The sequence below is a fragment of the Pan troglodytes genome, chromosome 6 (genome assembly GCF_028858775.2).
Source record: "Pan troglodytes isolate AG18354 chromosome 6, NHGRI_mPanTro3-v2.0_pri, whole genome shotgun sequence".
NCBI lineage: Eukaryota > Metazoa > Chordata > Mammalia > Primates > Hominidae > Pan > Pan troglodytes.
The window spans coordinates 46398445-46422725 of record NC_072404.2 but is presented as its reverse complement, the minus strand read 5'-3'; the positions used below and the strand labels follow the sequence as shown (position 1 = coordinate 46422725).

Genomic DNA, 24281 nt, shown 5'->3' with positions numbered 1-24281 from the left:
GATTACAGGAGTGAGCCACCGCACTCGGCCAAAAGCTTTTATAATATGATGCCCACCTGCATTTAAAATGAATATTTCAAAAGCCACCTCTTCCATAAGCCATTCTTGATGTCACTCATCAACTGATGTGGTGTTTCCTGTGTACAAAACTATATCACTTTTTAAAACAAGTACACTTTTAAAATTTTATAATGGTTTCAGATTTGCAGAGAAGTTGAAGAGAGTACAGAGAGTTCCCATAGACCCCTCATCCAGTTTCCTTTACTATTAACAACTTACATTAGTACAGTGCATCTGTTACCATTGGACCAATATTGGTACATTATTATTGATAAAAATTTATACTTTGTTTGGATTTCTTTAGTTTTGTGTAATGTTCTGTTGCTGTTGTTTCTGAGAGATGAGGTCTCTCTCTGTTGCCCAGGCTAGAGTGTAGTGGCTATTAACAGACATGATCATAATGCACTACAACTTTGAACTCCTGGACTCAGGTAGTTATCCCACCTCAGCCTCCTGAGTAGCTGGGACTACAGGCATGTGCCACCATACCTGGTTTCAATGTCCTTTTTCTGTTTCAAGATCTAATTTAGGATATCACTTACATTTAGTTATTATGTCTCCTTAGGCTCTGTAATGGTTAACTTTGTGTCAGTTTGACTGGGCCATGGAGTGCCCAGATATTTGGTTAAACATTATTCTGAATGTTTCTATGAGGGTGTTTTTGGATGAGATAAACATTTAAATTGGAAAACTGAGTAAAGCCGATGGTCTACATAATATAGGTAGGCATCATCCAATCAGTTGAAGGCCTGAATGGACCAAAAGACTAACCCTCCCCCAAGTAAGAGAATTTCTCCTGCCTGATGGCCTTCAAACTGGATGTTGTCTCTTACTGATTTTCCAGGCAACTCCTGGCCTTCAGACTTGAACTGGGTCATGAGCTCTGCAGACTTCGGCCTTGCCAGCCTTCATAATCACATATTTCTCTGGAGAATTCTAATACAGGCTTCTCTTAGCTAAAATGGTTTCTCAGACTTTCCTGGTTTCTGATGACCTTTGAGGAAGAGATACTCCTCAAGCTGGGTTTTTTTAATGTCTTTTCTTATTATTACACCATTGTTACATGTCTTTGGGAGGGAAACCTCAGAGGTGAAATGCCTTTCCCATCACATTACTGTAAGAGTACACATTTTTCAATATGAGTTATTATTAATAATATTAGCCTCAATCACTTGGCCAAGGTAGTTTTTCCAGACTTCTCTACAGTAAACTTACTTCCCCCCATACCATCTTTTCACACTCTGCTTTTTGAAAGGAAGTCATTAAGCACACACTCACTCAAGGGGTAAGGAAGTAGACTCCATGTCCTTGAAGGGAAATTACCTACATCAACTATTTGGATTCCTCTACATGTGAGATTTATCTCTCATTTTCATTTACTTATTTATTCAAACATTTATTTATTTATTTATGTCACCCAGGCTGGAGTGCAGTGGCATGATCTCAGCTCACAGCAACCTCTGCCTCCTGGGTTCAAGCAATTCCCCTGTCTCAGCCTCCCTAGCACCTGGGACTAAGGCGTGTGCCACCATGCCCAGCTACTTTTTGTATTTTTGGTGAAGATGGGGTTTCACCATATCGGTCAGGCTGGTCTCAAACTCCGGACCTAAGGTGATCCACCTGCCTCAGCCTCTCAAAGTGCTGGGATTACAGGCTTGAGACACTGTGCCCAGCCCAAATATTTATTTATATCATCATGAATTCTTGGATATTTATTTCATGCTTTGGATCTGTGAAAGGAAAACAAAACCTTGGGACCTCAAACTCCATATGCCATAAGGAAAAATTAAACTTAGAAACCAAGTGACACAAAAACCTGCCTTTCCTTTTGTTCTTAAACAGATCATTGTAGACAGAAGGCCAAATATTTTCCTAGGAGGACTTCTTCACCCTGACAATGTAAATTAACAGCTTATCTTCATGGCTATAGGACAAGAAGGGGCTAGAAATCATCCTCCTGCCCACCCCAAGACAAATGCATGTTTGACCTCTACTCCATATTTACTTTATCTTATGTAAAGTGCAGATTTACTGCACAGGAGGAAAATACATAATTGACTGCCCCTACAGCCTCTCCTTTCCACATGCAACATGTGGATTCAGGGAACACCAATCAAAGCCTCATAAGAATGTGACCATATGCTGCCCCTTCTTTTCTGTCTTCCTTTCCCCTCTTGCCCATTTTTTCCCCTTTAAATATTGAAGTCCTTAAAATCCTCTTTGGAAAAATTGCAGGCCCCAGATCCTACAGTGGCTTGTGTTTCTTTTTCCTGGGTACATCTTCAACCATGGCAAAATAAACCTCAGCAAACCTTGGCAAAATAAACCTCTAAATTGGTTGGAACCTGTTTCAGACATTTTTTTTTTTTTTTGGTTTACAGATCATAACCCAATACAATGTTATTTATTTTATTGCTCCTATGTTCCGTTGGGAACCCTTCAGGTTGGCTTCTTACTCTATTACTTTTTAAAAATACTATTGTTTGGAAAAAGCTTATTTTTCCTCTGCTCTCACACTGCAATAATCATCAATACAGAAGACTTCTGTGATCAAATGTTGGGGAAGTTTTCTCTCTATCAACAAGCAAGCAATCAGTTCTGCAGAAGGCACCAGCTGGATGTCCTTTAATTCAATTCTGAGGCTATCTACCCGGAGACAGCATCAGATGCCACAGGTTGAGGGCTCAGTCCCCAAAACTGCTCCCCACTTTGGACACTAGTAGCAAGTCTGGCCTCTGAAACTTCTCTCCAGCTGGCTTCAAGTAAGAGTTTCCATGACCCCATCTTGGGTTCAATTAATTTGCTAGAGCAGATCACAAAACTCAGAGAAATAGTTACTTACATTTACTGGTTTATTATAAAAGATATTACAAAGAATATAGATGAAGAGATGTGTATGGTAAGGTATGAAGAAAGGGGTGTGAAGCTTCCATGCCCTCACTGGGCATGCCACCCTCTGGGAGCCTCCATGTGTTCAGCTATCTAAAAGCTTGCCAAACTCTGTCCACTTGGGTTTTTATGGAGGCTTCATTATGATCAAACCACAGGCCATTGCTGATCAGTCTGTCTTTCAGTCCCGCTCTTCTCCCTGGAAGTTGGGGAGGTGGGCCCAGAAGTTCCAACCCTATAATCATGCCTTTGCCCTTCTGGTGACCACCTCCATCCTGAAGCTATCAGTGAACATTAGCGTACAAAAAGACAACACTTTGGAGATTCCAAGCATCTAGGAATTGTGTGTATGACAGTAAACAGGGGTGAAGACCAAGTATACACTTCATAATATCACAATTATGTTGCATTTCATCTTGTTCTTTTTGTATACTTGACTAAGCCTCACTATGAATCATTAATTCATTGTATTTATCTTTGTTATTCTGGATGCTAATTATCAAACCTTGTGTGTAGTCATTCATTCACTCATTCATGAAGCTAATATTTCCCACCATGGGTCCTGTACTCTGAGGAGTATGACCTCTGCAGTGAAGAACAAAACATGTACAACTTCCAGTCCCACAGAGCTTACTACTTAGTAGAGAATTGAAAATACACCTACAGAAATACGTATTGTTAGAACTGTAATTAGTGCTATGAAATAACTTCATAAACACATTTCAAACTGAATTGCCCTAATTGTAAGTTTTATTTTAAATGGTACCAGCCATTGCTTTTTTTTTCTTTTAGCAATAAAAAATCTTGTCACAGTGTCTGTTAATCAGGTATCAGCCATTGCTTTTTTTTTCTTTTAGCAATAAAGAATCTTGTCACAGTGTCTATTAATCAGGACAGCTAATGCTAGTCATTGTAATACAATCCATAATGTGCCTCTGGCATATCAGAATAAAAGGTTTATATTCTCATATATGTTACAATCCAATGAGTTTGGTCAGCCAGCTCTCCAGAATGACTCTTCAAGCTGTCTCTTCTCTAAGTGGTGAACTTAGGCATCCTGGCTCCTTCATCATGTTGTTTCAGATATCAGAGTATTCATTTCCAGCCATGCAGAGTGAGGAGAGCAAGATTGGAAGATCTCACAGGAGACTTTAGGGGCCACCTGAAAGTGGTCACATTACTTCCACCCTCGTTCTATTGGCTAGAACAAGTCATGTGACCCATTGAGAGAAGAGGAGCTTGGGAAATGCAGTTTTGCTGTACTAGGATAAAAAAGAAAGGAATAGATCAACACAGAGCATTGTCTCTGCCAACTGTTTCATAGTACATTTGTGGAAAGTCTTGAGGAACAGTACTATAAAAAGACTTTTGAAATGACTGAAGAGTTGCATTCATTTCAAGCTGTTGTTATTCTCTGTTTTAGGAATGGGAGATAACTGTTTTACTTTAACCCTGAACATTTCCCTTGCAACATTCTCTGGCATTTGGAAGTCCTCCAAGCCCCTCATCATTTTTCAACAGCCAGGCTTCCCGCAGTGCCTGCTCACAGTTTCTTCAAGGTCGAGTCTCTTACAGGAACATAAGTTCAGCTGCTCCTTTTAGAGGGCGCAGTGAATCATCCCTCTTAGCAAATATAGAATTCCCTGTGACCTCTGCAAATGGTCCCACTATGTCTGCTGCTGAGCCAAAAGCAGGAAAGCCAGAGACTGAGTAATTTATTGCAAGCAACCATCACTATTTATCCCAGGCCCAATGGGAGTCAGACAGAGGAAATAGCTCTGCTAATTACATCTGGGAAAGATTAGTGGCTTTAAAGTCGGAAGACATGAGCTTGACATCTGGTTCCTCTGCCCATTGAGTGATCTTGGGCAAGTCTTTCGTGCTTAAAATTCATTAAGCACCTACTATAAGCCAAGTACATAGGGACAGAGGTTGTAAAAATAAATTGCAGGCAGTCAAAGCACTTACTGTAATACAATATAAGACATGTTCTCTCACTTCCCCTGTGTGTCTGTCTTGGCCCCTTGGTGGAAAGGACTTCTGTCCACATTGTAGCCACTGCCTACTCCAAAAGCTGGAGGCTTCTGCTGCTGCCCTCACCAGTCAAACTGATGCCTCACAAACTGATACCTCTTTCTTTACATTGCTGACTTCCAAGTCAAGATCTCGCAAGGGTGAGTTACCTGGGAATACATAGATCATAGGCCTGTGGTTTAGTTGTACAGGAGGCCAGAAAAGTGGGGAGTGCACATTTTCAAATTTCCCAAAAGGGTGTTTTAAAATGTGTGGGGCAGGCAGAAAATATGGCAGATAAAAAGATTTCCGAATGGTACTGAAGGGCCATTTGATGTTGGTGATCATGCTTTTGTTTTAGTATGATTGTATAAATCTCTCCCAGCTGTGCCAGGCAAACCCAGAAAGGAACAGAGAAAAGGAATTGTTGGTTTGATCCTGAGTTTAGGATGTTGGGATAGTTGCAGAAGAAAGCAAGGCTACTAGGATGCCAAGTAGCCCTGAAAGAGGTAAATGGAGTGATAGAGTTCTCCATGAATTTGAAGAGCAGGTGGTAATGACAGAGAATAGTTTATGGGAATTTAAGATTGTAGGCATTGTGAAGTTCTGGGTAATGACCTAATGTAGAAACATGGATAATATTCACCCAGTTTGCACTGTGTGAGGATGGTTCTAATGCCCTATCCAGGTTGGGGAAAATATGACATGACCATTGGGCATGGTAGCATGCACCTATAGTCCCACCTATGCAGGAGGCTGAGGTGGGAGGACTGCTTGAAGGCAGGAATTTGAGGCTGCAGCATGCTATTATTATACCTGTGAATAGCCACTGCACTCCAACCTGGGCAACATAGCAAGACCCAATCTATAAAAAATTAATAAAAGGACACAACCAATTTGCAAGGATCTCAGGATGCAGACATTTTGGCAGTAGTGCTGCATGTTTGCCATTACTGATGTTAAGTGTGGTCACAGAAGGTTGGGTAATGAGAAGTGGTGGTTGATAGAGCAGGAGCACCATCATCTCGGACAAACATCGCCACTTTAAATTCCAGCTCCCTTTCTAGCCTCATGCATTTCAAGGAAATCACCTCTCTTCTAACTACAAGCAGCCAGAAAGGGCAGACAGTAAAACACAGATAAGACAGCGTGGGCACAGAGGGAGGTTGGGGAAAAGCACAACAAAAAAGCAAAAAACAAAAAAACACAGAAGCAGTCAAAGACTCTGATAAACTCTCCCACACTGAATCATTAAAAACTCTTAGTCTGTAAGAGAGTGTGCCTCTGACTTGACTCAGCCAGTAGGCTCCTCTCAGGTTTATTTTCTCTAAAATAAATCTGTCTTGACTGGCAAGCCACCTTTCGTATTTCTTTCCTCTTTCTTTAATTCTTACAGCGGTGAAGAAAAGAGTTCAGAGGACAAATGTTATGAGCCTAGGGTATTTGTAGGCCTCAAGACATGAGCACTGGGGTGTTCTGGTGATATACTAGGCCTTGACTGGAAGATTGTTGTTCAGGTGCCAACGTCCTCAGTGAATGAGGAAAAGTGGCCAGGGGATCTGCAGCACAGACATAGGGTTAGATGACCAAAGGTGGAGGGGGTTAAGCATGTGGAAGAAGAGAAAGCAAAATGCAGCACTAGGAGAAGGAGATGTTGCCCAGACATGGACATGGAGCGAGGGTTCTTTGAAGAGGATAGGATAGAAGAAGACTCATTAGAATGAAATGAGGTATTCCAGATGATGATGGAGAAAGAATGGTGCAGAACTAAAAAGAATTATGTAAGAAGACACAGAACAGTAAACTCAAAATTAGATGATAAGAGAGCTTTGCATTGTGGGCCACTGGTAGCCAAAGGTGAGAGGGATTCTGAATAGGTGCAGGTTGAACTCTATGTCTACTTTCAGGGAATGTAGCAAGGATTTGTTCCCTGAGGAGCTAGCATCTTAGGTTGCCTGTGGCTGTCAGGAGCCTCTCCTCCCCTTCTTACATTATGCATTAGTCCATTCTAGCACTGCTATAAAGATACTCCCTGAGACTGGGTAATTTATAAAGGGAAGACGTTTAATTTACTCCCTATTCCACATAACTGGGGAGGCCTCAGGAAACTTATAATCATGGTAGAAGGCGAAGGGGAAGCAAGGCACATCTTCACAAGGCAGCAGGAGAGAGAGAGCACCTACCACATGGTCAGACTGCAAATTTTCCAAACTTTAATCCTCTGCATCCCTTTTAAACATAAGTTCCAATTTCAAATCATCTCTTTGTGAGCCCATATAACTGAATGCTTTCAGAATAAGCCAGGTTGCTTCTTGAATGCTTTACTGCTTAGAAATTTCTTCTGCCAGATACACTAAATCATCTCTCTCAAGTTCAAAGTTCCACAGATCTCTAGGGCAGGGGCAAAATGCCACCAGCCTCTTTGCTAAAGCATACCAAGAGTGGCCTTTACTCCAGTTCCCAGTAAATTCCTCATTTCCATCTGAGACCACCTCAGCCTGGACTTCATTGTCCACATCACGATCAGCATTTTGGTCAAAACCATTCAGCAAGTCTCTAGGAAGTAACAAATTTTCCTACATCTTCCTGTCTTCTCCTGAGCCCTCCAAACTGTTCCAAACTCTACCTGTTACCCAGTCCCAAAGTCAATTCCACATTTTCAGGTTATCTTTATAGCAGTACCCCACTCTCAGTACCAATTCTCTGTATTAGTCCTTTCTTACACTGCTATAAAGATACTACCTGAGACTAGGTAATTTATAAAGGAAAGAGGTTTAATTGACTCACAGTTCTACATGGCTGGGGAGGCCTCAGAAAGCTTACAATCATGGCAGAAGACAAAAGGGAAGCAAGGCATATTTTCACAAGGCGGCAGGAGAGAGAGTGTTTGCAGGGGAACCTGCCACTTTTAAAACCATAAGATTTCATGAGAACTCCCTCACTACCATGAGAACAGTAGGAGGGAACCACTCTCATGATCCAATCACCTCCCACCAGGCCCATCCTTTGACACAGGAAGGATTACAATTTGAGATGAGATTTGCGTGGGAACACAGAGCCAAATTATATCACATAGCAAGGATAAGAATGTCTCAATCTTAGATGATCATTGTGACACTCAGTGCAGACCACACTGTGACACTCATTGCAGGTACCACAATGCAGGGTACCATTAAGAAGCAGTTTTCACAGTCACAGAATCTTTTCCTTGACTGTCTCCTAGCTCTCTCTCTTCTTTTTTTGTCACAAGATCTTAGGGCAGATTGCATGTCTTCCGTGAAGTCGATATGGCCACTCTTCTGTGCTCTTGTGACCCACTCTGTGCTCTGTAGACCCACCTGTGCTTCTATGGGTCACAGCTCCTGGGATCATAAAGGCCACTGGTGGCCTCATGTTGGTCACCATGTATATGCTCCTGGTTGTTCATTTGTCAGAACTTTTTCCAGTGTGGAGTTAGTCTCTCTTACACTCCAACCTTTGCCTCCCTGTGTTGACATAATTTTTGTTGCTGTTATTAGGCTGTGAGACAGAACAGATTTTGCTTTAGTTTTCTGGCATCATCCTCTGAGGTGACATCTTCTCTTGACTCATTCAGCTTATTTCAATCACCTTCTCCTTAAGAACTAGGCTCAAGTCCCTCAGGGACTGGCCAGGAGATAGCTGAGTGACAACCTGAGGTTCTGCACACACCACTCTCTATTCCTTAGACAAAGGTTTATGAGGCTAAAGCAAGGGGAAGTAAGGCATTCTGATGAGAGGGAGTTATAAGAGGAGGTTGGCGTGGACAGTTTTCATGGTGTGGGGAGTCCAGATCAAAGGGAATATAGTAAAGAGCTAGGAACTTCTCAGGGGCAGCACCTCATTAGAGAGTTGGGGTTACAGTGTCAGCCTCTCAGAAGTTGGATATTCTTTCTAATGCAGAGTTGCTCAGATCATTGGTGATTAACTGATAATAACTAAAATCACCCAAGACTGGGCATAAAATAATGCCATCACCATACTCAGTATACTAAGAAGTTCCCATACCCCTCCAAATTTTCTTTTTGTAGTAAGCCCCTCCCACAACCCTTAACCCCTGACAGCCACTGATCTCTTCACCATCCCTATAGTTTTGCCTTTTCCAGAATGCCATGCAATACTGATATGGTTTGGATTGGTGTCCCCACCCAAATCTCATGTCAAATTGTAATCCCCAGTGTTAGAAGAGGAGCCTGGTAGGAGGTGATTGGATCATGGGGGTGGATTTCCCACTTGCTGTTCTCATGACAGTGAGTGGGTTCTCATGAGATCTGGTTGTTTAAAAGCATGTAGCCCCTCCCCTTTCTGTCTCTTTCTGCTTCTCCAGCCGTGTAAGAGTGCCTGCCCGCTTTAGAAAGTATCCTGAGACCTCTCCAGCCATGCTACCTGAACAGCTGCAGAAACATGAGCCAATTAAACCTCTTTTCTTATAAATTACCCAGTCTCAGGTAGAGCTTCATAGCAATGCAAGAATGGACGAATACAAATACGTAGCCTTTTGAATCTAGGCTTTTTTCACTCAGCAATATGCATTTAAAATTCATCCATGTTATTGAGTGGGTCAATAGTTCTTCCTTTTTATTGCTGAGTAATATTTCACTGTACACATACACTGCAGGATTCCCCAGCTGAAGGATATGGAGAAGAGTAATTGCAGCCACTTTGGTAAATAATCTATCAAGTATACTAATTAACTGACTTAAACAGTTCTGTATTCTTTCCTTGTACAAAAAGTCACACAAATGTAGAGAAGAAAACAAAATGAATCCTAAGATAGTCTTCACTTAGCTGCAACAGTTATCAAGATTCTCTCCATCTAACCCTTTTTACTTTAGTCTTTGTTGTTGAAATATATTAAAGCAAATTTTAGATATGAGAGTGAAATATGTAGAGATTATTCCATTTGACTCTCCAAAAGTTATGAATGTTTTTCATGTAACTTTAATGTATCAGCATTTTTTTCCTATAAAAGGCCAAATAATAAGTGCTTTTGGCTTTGTGAGCTCTGGGTTCTTTGTCAAAATTACTCAACTTCTGCTGTTATGAAAAGAAAGCAGCCTTAGACTACTCATAAACAAACAAGCATGACTGTAGTCTACCAAAACTTTATTTACTAAGACAGGCAGCAGGCCCTAGTTTGACAAATGCAATCTAATCTCCAGTCCATGATGAAATTTTCCAGATTGCTTCAAAAATGTATTTTACTGTTTTTTTTTCTCTCCAATCAAACCTTGTTTGGATTCTGTCTTTAAATGATTTTAAAGTTTCTAACATAACCAACATACCCATATTTTTCAGTGCATATTAATTCTGCTATCACTAGAATTTCTTCCTTGAAAAAGAACTATTTTATAAAATAAACAATATGTATTTATCACTGAGAAATTAGAAAAAAACAAACAATCCCATCAAAAAGTGGGCTAAGGACATGAATAGACAATTATCAAAAGAAGCTATACAAATGGCCAACAAACATTAAAAAATGCTCAACAGCACTAATGATCAGGGAAATGCAAATCAAAACCACAATGTGATACCACCTTACTCCTGCAAGAATGGCCATAATCAAAAAAATAAAAAAACAGTAGATATTGGCATGGATGTGGCAAACAGGGAACACTTCTACACTGCCGGTGGGAATGTAAACTAGTACAGCCACTATGGACAACAGTATGGAGATTCCTTAAAGAACTAAAAGCAGAACTACCATTTGATCCAGCAATCCCATTACTGGGTATCTACCCAGAGGAAAAGAAGTCATTATTCGGAAAAGATACTTGAACATGCATGTTTATAGAAGCAAAATTCCCAGTTGCAAAATAATGGAACCAACCCAAATGCCTATCAATCAACGAGTGGATAAAGAAACTGTGGTATTATGTTATCTACTCAGCCATAAAAAGGAATGAATTAATAGCATTTGCAGTGACCTGGATGAGATTGGAGACTATTATTCTAAGTGAACTAACTCAAAAATGGAAAACCAAACATCCCATGTTCTCACTGATATGTGGGAGCTAAGCTATAAAGTAAAGCTAAGCTATAAAGTATAGAATGCACATTGTACATCTAATTTAATTATTATGCAAAGGCATAAGAATGATCCAATGGACTTTGGGGATTTGGGGGGAAGAGTGAGAGGGGGGCGAGGGATAAAAGGCTACAAATATGGTGTAGTGTATACTGTTCGGGTAATGGGTAAACCAAAATCTCACAAATCACCACTAAAGAACTTATTTGGTTACTCATGTAAACAAATGCCACCTGTACTCCAAAAACTTATGGGAAAAAAATGTTGTTTGTATAAGAAAACTAAACATTAAAAGAAACTGAGGTACAGAAAAGTTGTCATTTCTTTCAGATTACAGAGCTAGTGTGGGTGGGCTTCAAGACAAGGAAGACAGGCTCCAGAGACCACACTCAGCCACAAGTCTACGCTGCAATCAAGACTAATCTATGAGAAGGATGAACATTTATTAATTGGTGATTGTTGGGGAGTAGGAACCCCAAGTTAATATGCCCAAAAGAGACCTCTTGGTTTCTTCCTGCCTGTCTCTAATTTCTCTTTCTTCAGGCTTCCCTCTGTCAGCAAACACCAACTTCATTCATCCAGATATGCATCTCCAATTCTTGGAGTTACCCTTGTTCCTACTCGTCTCATCGCATATCTAGTTAGTCAGCAAAGCCTACTGGCTTTGCCTTCACAATACAAACCTAACCTTGTCTCTCTACCCTCCACCACTGCCATCCTGGTCTAAGACACCATTATCTTTTCCCAGATTATTGTAATAACTCATATCTGGTTTCCTGGTTTCTACTGTTACCCTCAATTGTCTATTCTCACTACAGCTGGAGTGACTCTTTTAAAGCAAAAGTCAGATTATGTTCCCTCTGCTCAAAGTCCTCTGATGGCATCCCAACTCTCTCAGAATGAAATCAAGTTGTCATTGGCTCACATGGCCTTACATAAATCTATCCATCTGCTACCTACTCTCCAGCCACTTTTCCTGTCACTCCCTGTGCACCAGATTTCATGTCCTTTCAGTTTCTCGTATATGCTGGCTCTGCTGCATCCTCATGTTGCTTGACACATGTTGCTCCCTGTGCTTGGAAGGCTCTCACAGGTGGCTGCAGAGTTTGCTTCTCTACTTCATGCAAGTCTCTGCTCCAGGTCACCTTCTTAAAGAGGATCTTCCTGACTACTGTGGCCTCCTTTCCCTTTCCTGTCCTCACTAGCCCTTTCCCCAGCCTAGTGCTCATGCCCCTGCATATATTACAAATACACGGTTTATTGGTCTGTTATCCTTCCCAGCCCTTTCTTGTTAGCCACACAAGAGAAAGGATTTTGTCTGTTATTTTAGTGTTCTTCCCTGTGCCTTGACTGGTGTCCAGCACTTAGAAGGCATGCACTGAAAATTGTTTGAATGACTGAATGAATGAATGCAGGAATGTCATCATTCTGTACTGTGAACCATAATGAACATGAAACAAAGTAAGAGAATGAAGACACACAATAGGTCAGCCTACTAGCGGTCCTTTTAATTGCCTGATTGATGTTGGAAAATGAAGCTTTCTGGATGATAAATGAAAGCTACCAAATGCCATTCATCACAATTCTTGTCATAGTCAACTCAATAAAGTATAGAATGCACATTGTATATCTAATTTAATGTGTGCAAACCAGGCACGTAATGACACAAATGTACAGTTTGTGGGTTGTAGTTAGTGCAGAAAAATGTAGTATTAGCCAAAGATAAGAGAGTTGCTGATGCATTCTCTATACTGGCAGATCAATACAGTATTATAAAGAACGAAGAAATGAAATCAAAGGATTTTTTTCTGACAAAAGAGAGAAAAGAATGAAATGGAAAGGGCACAATTGGCACCATTTAAATCTATGCCTTTATGTTTTACCTTCTAATTGGGACCTGAGGTTATAAATCAAGATAATAAAAGCTGATAAATACAATGCCTTATTTTTCCCCACAGGGGAGGTGAAGGAAGATGAAAGAAAGCATCAAAAGAAAACCACTCTGGCAGGGACTTCTCATTCATTTTCATTTTATTTTCTGGCAAAGACTACAGTGCATCTATTACTTGTCTGAGAGGTTACAAAAGAGGAAGAAGCCTGGGGTTGTATAATAATGTTGGAAGCCTAGGAGAGGCCACAAAGAGTACCTTGTAGAGTGGGCGGGGTTCAGAAGGTTCTAAGCCATGCTGTGAATCTGGCACACAGGCCTTTGTGCTCAAAACACAACATCTGGGGTGCATTCCCAGCTCTTACAAGGAGCAATGAATGCTGCTAATGACATTGCATTTGGGGATTTTAATGGGGGGATAGAAATTTAACCAAAGTTGGAGGGAATTAGTCTGCAGTTTAGCAGGCTTCTTGCTAAATGTCTACCTCCAGAGGTTCTACTGCTAAAAGAGAAAGCATTCTAGACACTTGGCCTTTCTCACTTCTTTTGTTAAAATGATATAAATGCCAAAAACAAAAACAAAAACAAACAAATAAAAAAAAAACAAGAGAAGATGTTCTATAATATGTAACAACAGGCCTTAACCCCAGAGATCTCCAAAGTATAACTCATATAGTCACTTTTTTTTTTTTTTGAGATGGAGTCTCTCACTCTGTCACCCAGGCTGGAGTACAGTGGCACAATGGCACTATCTTGGCTCACTGCAGCCTCTGCCTCCTGGGTTTAAGCAATTCTCCTGTCTCAGCCTCTGTAGTAGCTGAGATTACAGGCATGCATTACCACTCCTGGCTAATTTTTGTATTTTTTAGTAGAGACAGGGTTTCACCATATTGGCCAGGCTGTTCTCAAACTCCTGATCTCAAGCGATCTGCCCATCTTGGCCTCCCAAAGAGCTGGGATTACAGGTGCGAACCACCGCGCCCAGCCCTTCACATAGTCACTTTTATCTGTAATAAGAAATAGGAAGAAAATGGATGCACAAATGATCTCTCAGATCCCTTCAAAACAGAAAACTTTGAGTTTCTATGAAATCAGGATGTTGCTTTATGAAACTAACAAGCAAATAGCTTCAAAGTACAACATTTCTCCAGAGCTTCCCCCAAAGAATAAAGTCCACAGCAGAGCGCCCCCTGCTTCCATTGAGGTTTTCCTGGGTAAAGGTCATATGAAAGAGTAAGTGTGACGATCAAAGCTCCAGCAACAGGAAAGGAAGAATGTAGGGCCTGGATAACACATGAGCCCAAGAGTCCATGTCTGAGTAATCAGGTGTGAGCTGTGGCTCACGGGTCTCCCTTCTGTTTGAACAGCAGCAGCAGAGAGAAGTCCACAAATGGGAATCACCTTTACTCATGTGCCAGCTCATGTTGACAGTGCCCTGAGCAGCAGTACCATGGAGGTGGGAGAGGTGACCTGAGTCCATGTCCTGGCCCCTCACTTGTTAGGTCAGTGATTATGAGCAAATCATTCACTTTGTCTTCTGTCAAAGTGGACAATGACATAATGTATAAATGTACTTCAGCTGGTGCCTACTGCATAGCAGATTCTCAGGAAATGCTAGCTTTTTAAGTTCCCTTTTACTTGTACTGAGATGCAATAAGAATGCTACATTAAAATCAACAATACATAAAGGCACACCTCAGATATTGTGGATTTGGTTCTAGACTGCTGCAATAAAATGAATATCACTATAAAATGAGCCATACAAATTTTGTGGTTTCTCAGTGCATACAAAAGTTATGTTTACACTATATTGCAGTATATTAACTGTGCAATAGCATTATATCTAGAAAAACAATCTACATGCCTTAATTAAAAAATACATTTTTGGTAAAAAATGCTAACGATCATCTGAGCCCTCAGCAAGTTGTAATCTTTTTGTTGGTGGAGGGTCTTGCTGACTGATCAGGGTGGTGGTTCTGAAGGCTGGGTGGCTGTGGAGATTTCTTAAAATAACACAACAATGAAGCTTGCTGCATCAACAAACTCCTTTTTTCATGGAAGATTTCTCTGTAGTATGCAATGCTTTTTGATAGCATTTGACTCACAGCACAACTTTTTAAAAAATTGGAGTCAATTGTCTCAAATCCTGCCGCTAACTTTGTGTGATATTCTAAATCTTTTGTTGTCATTTTTAACAATGTGCATAGCACCTTCACCAGGAGTAGATTTCATTCCAGGAAATCACTTTGATCATCTGTAAGAAGCAACTCCTCATCCACTCAAGTTTGATCCTGAGATTACAGCAATTCAGTCACATCTCCAAGCTCTACTTCTAATTCTAGCTCTCTTACTATTTTCACCACATCAGCAGTGACTTCCTCCACTGGAGTCTTAAAACCTTCAGAGTCATCCATGAAGGTGTAATCAACTTCTTCCAAAACCTGTTAATGTCTATATTTTGACCTCCTCCCATGAATCACGAATGCTCTTCATGGCATCTAGAATGGTGAATCTTTTCCAGAATGTTTTCAATGTACTCTGCTCAGATCTTTCAGAAGAATCATTTTGGTGTCTATAGCCTTATGCAACGTATTTCTTAAATAATATAATTTATAAGCCAAAATTACTCCCTGATCTGTGGGCAGCTGAATGGATGTTATGTTAGCAGGCATGAAAATGACATTTCTCTCCTTGTACATCTCCATCAGAGCTCTTGGGTGACCAGGTGCATTGTCAACGAGCAGTAATAATTTGAAAGGATTCTTTTTGAGCAGTAGGTCTCAACAGTGGGCTTAAAATATTCAGTAAACCACTCTGTAAATAGATGTGTTATCATCTAGCCTTTGTAGTTCTATTTATAGAGCACAGGCAGAATAGATTCAGTATAATTCTTAAGGGCTTAGGATTTTTTTAAATGGTAAAGGAGCATTAGCTTAAACTTAAAGTTACCAGCTGTATTAGCTCGTAACAAGAGTATACCTGTTTTTTGAAGCTTTGAAGCCAAGCATGGACTTCTCCTCTCTAGCTAGGAAAGTCCTAGATGGCATCTTCTTCCAATAGAAGGCTGTCTTGTCTACATTGAAAATTTGTTGTTTAGTGTAGCCACCTTCATCAATGATCTTAGCTAGATCTTCTAGAAAACTCACTGCAGCTTCTACATCAGCACTTGCTGCTCCACCTTGTGCTTTTATGTTATGGAGATGGCTTCTTTCCTTAAACCTCATGAACAAACCTATGCTAGCTTCCAACTTTTCTTCTGCAGCTTTGTCACTTCTCTCGGCCTTCATAGAATTAAAGAGAGTTAGGGCCTCGCTCTGGATTGGGCTTTGGTTTAAGGTAACGTTGTTTCTGGTTTGATCTTCTATCCAGACCATTCAAACTTTCTCCATGTCAATAACCAGGCCCTTTCACTTTCTTATCACTCATGTGCTCACTGGAATAGCATCTCTAATTTCCTTCAATAACTTTTCCTTTGCTTTCACTACTTACTTAACTGTTTGGCATAAGAGCCCTGGCTTTTGGCCTAGCTCAGCTTTTAATATGCCTTTCTCACTAAACTTCATCATTTCTAGCATTTGATTTAAAGTGAGAGACATGCGACTCCTTCTTTCATTTGAACACTTACAGGCCATTGTAGGGATATTAATTGACCTAATTTTCATTTTGTGTCTCAGAGAATAGGGAGGCCTGAGGAGAGGGAGATAAATGGAGGATTGGCTGGTCAGTAGAACAGTCAGAACACACATTTATTAAGTTCACTGCCTTACATGAAGGCACTTTGTGGCACCCCAAAAAATTGCAATAGTAACATCAAAGATCACCCTAACATATAATAATAATGAATAAGTTTGAAATATGGGAAGAAGTACCAAAATGTGACACAGAGATGAGGTGAGCACATGCTGTTGGAAAAATGGCCCTGAAAGATTTGCTGGACTCAGAGTTACCACAAACATTCAATTTGTAAAAAGTGTAATATTTGTGAAGTGCAATAAAGTGAAGTACGATAAAATGAGTTGTGTTTTAATCTCTTCCCGGTGGATTTGGTGAAATAAATACACCCCCAAATAACAAAGCATGCTAGTATTTGTGCCATAAAGAGACACTAAAAGGAAGATTATATATATAAATCTCTCTCTCTCTATATATATGTATATATATATTCCTTAAACCTCATGAACAAACATATATATATGTATGTGTATATATATATATGTATGTGTGTATATATATATATACACAGAGAGAGAGAGAGAGAGAGAGAGAGAGAGATGGAGTCTCACTCTGTCTCCCAGGCTGGAGTGCAGTGGCATGATCTCAGTGTACTGCAACCTCCACATTTCTGGGTTCAAGCGAATCTCCTACCTCAGGCTCCCGAGTAGCTGGGATTACAGGCCCGTGCCACCACACCCAGCTAATTTTTGTATTTTTAGTAGGGACGGGATTTCACCATGTTGACCAGGCTGATCTTGAACTCTTGACCTCAGGTGATCCGCTGGCCTCAGCCTCCCAAAGTGCTGGGATTACAGGCATGAGCCACCATGCCCAGCCTGCAAGGAAGATTTTTAAAAGGAGATATTTGCTAGAGGAATCAAGGAAATCTTCCTAGAACAGGTTGCATTCAATTGGTACCTTGAAGGACTGATGGAATACCAGGAGCCAAAGCCGAGAGAGGTGGGGCTGGACTTAACAGGGAAAAAGGACAGCAAACAGAAGGGGCAGAGATGGGCAGGTATAGGCAGGACTGGATAATCATGGGTGACCCATTTTGGATGGAACATAAAATACATAAAAGAGAGTCATGGGAGATAAGCCTGCAAAGGTAAGTCTAAGTCAGACCATGAAGGGACTTGCACATCAGGCTTAAAAGTTGGGCTTGGCTGCCATATTTTTAATAAAGCCGTTGACATGTTTGACCAGAGAAAGTGACGTGATCAGAACAATGCTCTAAGTCAGGCTGACACTCCCCACCCCACCCCCTCTCCACACACATTTTCCTCCTTCCTGAATAATAATCAGCCATAGATACGCAGCACAAGTTTGACGTAATTGTTGGGACGATTTTGCTTAATCACGAGATTTCATTGTTCATTCAACTTAAAAACATCTAATGAAGACTTTGTCCCTGCCAAGCACTTTCAAAATGACACCAGGACTCACAGACATGGTCACTCCCTCCAGAGGACTCAAATCTGTAAACTATAAATGCAATGGAGTGCTGGAGTTATTTTATAGAAATAAGAACAGGATATGGTAGAAAAAATATATATAGTCAGTTCTGTATGATGGACAGGCAATTAAGAAGTCTTCATAGAGGAACCATCATCAGAGCCTTGGAGCATAAATATGGGTTTACCAAACAGACCTAGAGGTGCAGGATAGGAAGAAAGAGGAAAGGTGTAGGGGGTTAGGTGTGGCTGTGGAAAAAAAGATAAGACTGGTGAGAGTACAGAGAGCATGATATTGGGGAGTATTTCACCTTGTGTCAAAAAGTTTGAGCTTTATCTTGTAGGACCAAAGGTGGGACACTGGATGATTATAACCATATTTTCAGGATGTCAGAAGGGCGAAGAATGAGTTGAGAAGTTTAGGGTGAAATGAGGTAAACCAGCTAATATACTATTCTAATGGTCTGTCTGATCAATGCCAAAGGCTTAAAGTGGAAAAGAAGAGATGTTATAGAAGTAGGACATATATAATTAGAGAGATAAATAGGAGTGTGGTAGGGGATAAGGGGGAATAAAAATAAATAACTAAAACAAAAGCAGCCTTGAATGAACCACTGATATCCACGTGTCAGGAAGGAAGAAAATGGTTTGCCCAGCTCTCTGCATCTAAGATACAAAAACAAAGCTGAAGAAAAAATGTTTTAAATGGGCTCGATTTTGTTTTTCATTGAATATGGGATATGAGGGAGTCAAGGCTCAACAGGAGACTGAGTTTCTCACCTAATTAAACCCATTGTTTTGATACTAGTTGTAGGATGGTCCAGAGGCTCATTAGCTCTTCTCTGGATTATACATGAATGTAAAGTTGGGGAGGACACCCTTCGGTGAGTCAAAGATTAGAAAAAGAATAAAGAAACATCATGCAGAAGTCACATTATCAAGATGGAAGACCAATTTTGGCCCATGATTCCTTCTGGAAAACTAGAAAATTTTTATTTAAAAATCATTTAAGGTCATAGAAACAATGAATTCTATATTTTCATGCACCGCTGTCTACAAGAATTCAGCCCAGGTTCAACCTCTGTGTTATGGAACACCCACCTGGAAGCTGCCTGCTTCATCAGCTGTGATAAGCAGTCTGTAATGAAGTGATATGGTTTGGATGTTTTTCCCCTCCAAATCTCATTTTGAAATGTAATCTCCAATGTTGGAGGCAGGGTCTGCAGGGAGGTGTTTGGATCACGGGGGTGGATCCCTCATGAATGGCTTGGTGCCATACTTGTGGTAATGAGTGAGTTCATGGCAGTCTGGTTGTTTAAAAGATTGTGGCACCTCCTCTACCCCCACTCTCTTGCTCCCATTCTGCCATGTGAGTTGCTGCTCCCACTTCACCTTCTGCCATTAGCAAAAGCTTCCTAAGCACTCACCAGAAGCCAGTAGGTGCCAGCACCATGCTTCTTGTACAGCCTTTAATTAATTGTGAGCCAAATAAAGCTCTTTTCTTTATAAATTACCTAACCTGTTATTTCTTTATAACAACACAAGAACAGGGTAAACACATGAAGTACAGGATTCCTGTCAGCATTGTGGTCCGTGCTCAATACTGGACTTGAAAGGAGGGCAAGGTTAAAATCTTGATTTCTTCACCTCCATCTCTTACCTCCCACCTAAGATTGCCCAAGATGGGGCTCAGGTCAAATGTCAATAAGCCTAACTGGGAGATTTTTTTGCTTGAGTAGAGTTTGATCTGCTCCACTCCTAGTCCTTTAAAACAGGCACAGTAAATCATGTAACATTCTAAAAGGTGAGCTTCAAACACAGCAAGTTTCCAGAAAGTAGCTCAGGGCCCCTGTCTGATCTTTCCATTCACATTCTCTTGCCTCCCAAAATCAAACCTAAGCTCAAACTTCAGTTTTAATCTTTAATCTCATTCCATCTTTATTCCTCCAAACATTTGATCCTCAAACTTCCTTTATGGGCTCTGGATTATCCCACAGCTTCACTCTCTGATTTCACCCTTTTTCTGAGGTAGCAGTGTCCTTCCCCCAGCCCCAGCCTGAGAAACCCAACCTCACTTTGGCCATTTATCCAGCTACCACACTCCCTTCAGAGGGAGCAACCCATTCCAGTGATTAAAAGTAGGAGATTCAAAGTCTTAGGTACAATAGAGCAAAAGATAGGCTTCAATTTGAAATCACGATTTGCTTTTATACAGTCTGCCTTGGCTGTATAGGTATAAGGCCTCAAGTGTAATCATCATATCAGGGATTTGAATGCTTCCATTTCCATAACCAATACTTAAAGAAGTGATTTGAAATGCTTATTGTGTATTGAGTGCTTTAGATTTTCAAAAGGATTCTAATTGGAATGTGGTAGCATTAGCTGAGGTAATGAGCTAATTCTACACCAGAAACAGAAAATGTCTTTTGGAGGAGCCAATATCGTCATAACTCAAACATGCAAAACTGCATTAGATCTGCAAGCTTTCTCAACTGTTTAAATTTTTAAAAATTCTATTCTCAAGATCTGTGGGGAAGATAAAGAAATAGGGAGAAATCTTGCCTTGTTAAGAAACTGTGGCTCAACATGGAATGTGGTAATAAGCGGAGGGAAAAAATACTGCCTGGCTGAAAGACTGGTTAAATTACTTATGATACAGTGCACAGGTGGTGGGAGTATGTGTGAAATGTTTTCTTTTAATAAAACGTAGAGAAGCAGTGATTAATATAAGCCATTAGGGACTCTTCCTATCCAATATCAAGAAAATAATTCAACTTTATAAATAAATCTGTATACTGAAAATTAAATGTGTGTTGAGTTAAGAGCCATAGAGAAGCTTCCAACACTGGTTTCTTTCTCGCCTCCTATACACTAAATCTGAATATATCCCAAATCTGTTTTGAATCTCCAGTCCTATCATCAAAGCAACCCACCTAGGGTTCTAGTCTACTACTGTGGTTTCAGCAACCAGATCTTTGCAGATCTCCATCTTCAGATCAGACACTCTCCTGAACTCCAGTTCAACTTTTACAATTGCTTTTTGTGCTTGGATGGCACACCAAATTCACTGTTTACAGTTGGGAATATCTAACTAAAACCACTCTGTTTCTTCCTGGATGCTGACATCTGCCCTTTTGTATAACACCAGAATTTTGACTCCTTTCACACTGTTGGTAAGAGGAGCCAGTTTTAGTCTACTTGGGGGATTCTTTCCTATATCCACAGATCCCTTGCTGTGGCCATTTCTAAGTCACACCACTGGTGGCCTCCAAGGAAAAGCCATGGCCCAAACTCCCCATGACATGCCTACTTTTCAATTCTCAGACTATATATGAATCCTGGAAAGCTCAACTTTCCAAGGGCTTTATATTGTATTCATTAATTTTCATGTCTATTTCAAAAACAATTTCAAAATACACATCCTTGGAAACAAAAAGGTAAGGGTATCAGACATGTTTCAGTGAAATATTCCCAAATAGACATTTTAGGATGAACAAGTATTTTTCTCTAAGTATCTCTCTGTTGAGGTTACTTTTGTTTTCCTAGGATTATTTTTACATTGAGAGTAATAACTGGTTATTGGGACAAAACCAAATATTTATGTTTCTCTAATCTCAGACATTAAGTATAATTTTTATTGTTTTCCATTTAAAAATTTTACTTTTTTGTCCTATCTGGTTGTGAACTTAACTAATGTTACATGAAAATATGTACTGAGATGCTGCAAATTCTTGGCGGAATTTTAGCAAATATACACTTAAAAATCAGTAATTCTTAGTAGTAAATGGGAAATAATGTTTTTTTTTTTAACAGAGCCATTAAAATATACTTATGGAAAAGAAATCCCAATCCAAACCCCAACTTCTTCTTTTGTTTTTGTTTTTGTTTAACATCTTTAAATACATAGGAATTGGCCAGATGCAGTGGCCCACACCTGTAATCCTAGCACTTTGGGATGCCAAAGCGGGAGGACAGCTTGAGCTTAGGAGTTCAAGACCAGCCTGGACAATGTGATGAAAACTCATCTCCACAAAAGATAAAAAAGAAAAATAGCTAGGAGTGGTGGCATGTTTCTGTAGTCCCAGCTACCAGGGAGGCTGGGGTGGGAAGATCGCTTGACCCCAGGAGGTGAAGGTTGCAGTGAGCCAAGATTGCACCACTCCACTCCAGCCCAGGTGACAGAGTGAGACCCTATCTAAAAAAAAAAAAAGTTAAATATGTTGGAACTGAGTATAAACGAAGCCATTTGTTTTCATCCATAAAGTTAACTGGATTTTTTAAAATTTGTAAGCCAATAGAAGAGAAGATTAAACCCTGAATAAAAATATATTACTTTCCTTACATCAAAGTTAGAAGTGGTTTTTTTGTGTGTTTATGCTTGTGTTTGTTTTTGCTTTTTGTTTTTTGTCGAAGGTGGGTTTGGCCTTAGAACTATTTAAACACCAAAGAACAAATTCTTAATAAACTTTGCTTTTAATCAACCAACATATTACAAGACTGGAACAGTTAAAAAAACAACACTGTAAAAAGATGATGAAATCAGCTTCTGATCAGCTACACACTTTCACAACTTAACTAAGAGTATCTGTGGAATTAAATAGTCAAACACATAATTGACAATCTTAACAATTCACTTACAAGGACAGATTTGTATTGATAAGAATGCTTCTCCCCCAAAAGCAAGGGAAATTGCCCCATGAATTATGAAGAGGCTGTCTCCATGTGCTGCTCTTTAATAGACTCTGACTGGACTGCACCTCCTAATGCATTTGCTCCTGAATTAGTAATAGGTTTCCAACCTCAATGCATTTGCTACTTGAGCCATTTTCCCTCAATGTCCCACCACTTTGAAGGCTGAATCAATATAGATGACAAACATGGTTTCTCTTTTCTTTATTTCTTTACTACTTTTTTTTTAACATATTACCAAAAGATGCAACATGAATTTATAATGATCTGGGTTGAAACTTCTATTTACAATGCTTTCACTGGACAGGACACGTTTTTTATTCTCCCCCTAGATCTTACTTTGCATTTAACATTAACTAACCTTATAAAACACATTTCCTGAAATTTCTTATGTTCGACCTTCTCTAGTACCTCAGAGTTTATTTGCTTTTGAATAACATTCAGATGAAATTTGAGAGAGAAAATCTGATTCCTTTTATAACTTAGGGAGAAGAGGTGAACAAAGTATTGGCTAAAAACAGAACAGGCTTTTAGAGCCTGAAAATTAAATACGATCATTAGGTTGTTCTCAGCTGACCCTGAGATAATGCGACAAAAAGGACCCCCTTAACACAAAACAAATTTAACTGTATGCTCTATTATCTCTAGGACAGAGAACCACGGAGCCCCCTTCCTACCACCTGCTACTGTGCCCCTACCATGTCTGCCGCTGGGCAGCAGGAACAGCAGGGGAGAGCCACCCAGGGCGGGGCGGGACGGCACTGCATGAACTCCCCCAGGGAATCTTCTTCAGGTGCCAGGTCCCTCGGTGCTCATGCTTACCAAGGGTGGCTACTTATGAAAATCACGTGTGAAGTGAATGAGATGTTTAAGAAGTGATCCCACTGTGCCCTCCCTGTCCCCTTCTGCTACTCCTGGAGCACATTTGTGCTGGTTCTGCCGGCTTTGAGTCTCCAGCAGGCCTCCTTGTGGGCTTTGCCCATGCTTACAGATGCTTTCCCTTCACCTGTAGAGATTCTGGCTCAGGGAGCCTGAAATACAGCTCAGGCATCTGCACTGTTTCCCAGGGGACTGCAATGCCCAGCCACGAGAGCATGACTGCTCTACGCTGCGGGTTAAACTGCCATCACCTCTTTGTTACCCCTAGAAAACTAGAGAAAGTGCAAATCAATCCTTAGGGTGATAAATGCTTCCTTGTCTCCAGAGGTTTACTGTTCCAGTACAGGGTACATATTATAGCAAAGTTGCAAACAGATCTAGCTGCCCGGGCTAATGAGAGAACTCCAGACCAAGAGAACCCACAAGTTTAACATTTCCCAGGTTACTTCAACCTTGATTGCAAAAAAGGATAAAAAAGAAAAGCAATTTTTTAGGAACACTGGCTCTCTGTCTTTCCGTTAAATGTATTTGTACCACGGGAGATCACTTGAAAAACTAAAGAAAGTCTGGAGTTTTGGGGCCCTAAAATATTGCTCTTTGATTCTCAGCATGAGTTACCCAACGGACATATTTATTTCAGACCTAG

At 40.4% G+C, this 24281-nt stretch overlaps 1 protein-coding gene across 5 annotated transcripts in view; it reads right to left on the bottom strand.

Moving 5' to 3' along the window:
- The window catches only part of LOC112209777 (uncharacterized), a 161131-nt gene that overhangs the window by 15638 nt on the left and 121212 nt on the right, over positions 1-24281 (bottom strand). For 2 of the 5 annotated variants that reach the window (XR_010158436.1, XM_024357802.3), the window contains exon 4: positions 4121-4211. The exons of 2 other annotated variants lie outside the window; for them this stretch is intronic. Coding sequence is in view for 1 of the 3 variants with exons in the window: in XM_024357801.3 (XP_024213569.1) it covers positions 4151-4211 (61 nt within the window). In the remaining 2 variants the exon portion in view is untranslated. Of the gene's footprint in view, positions 1-4057; positions 4212-24281 lie in introns of those variants that run through there. One more of the 5 variants, XM_024357801.3, reaches the window with a different exon arrangement.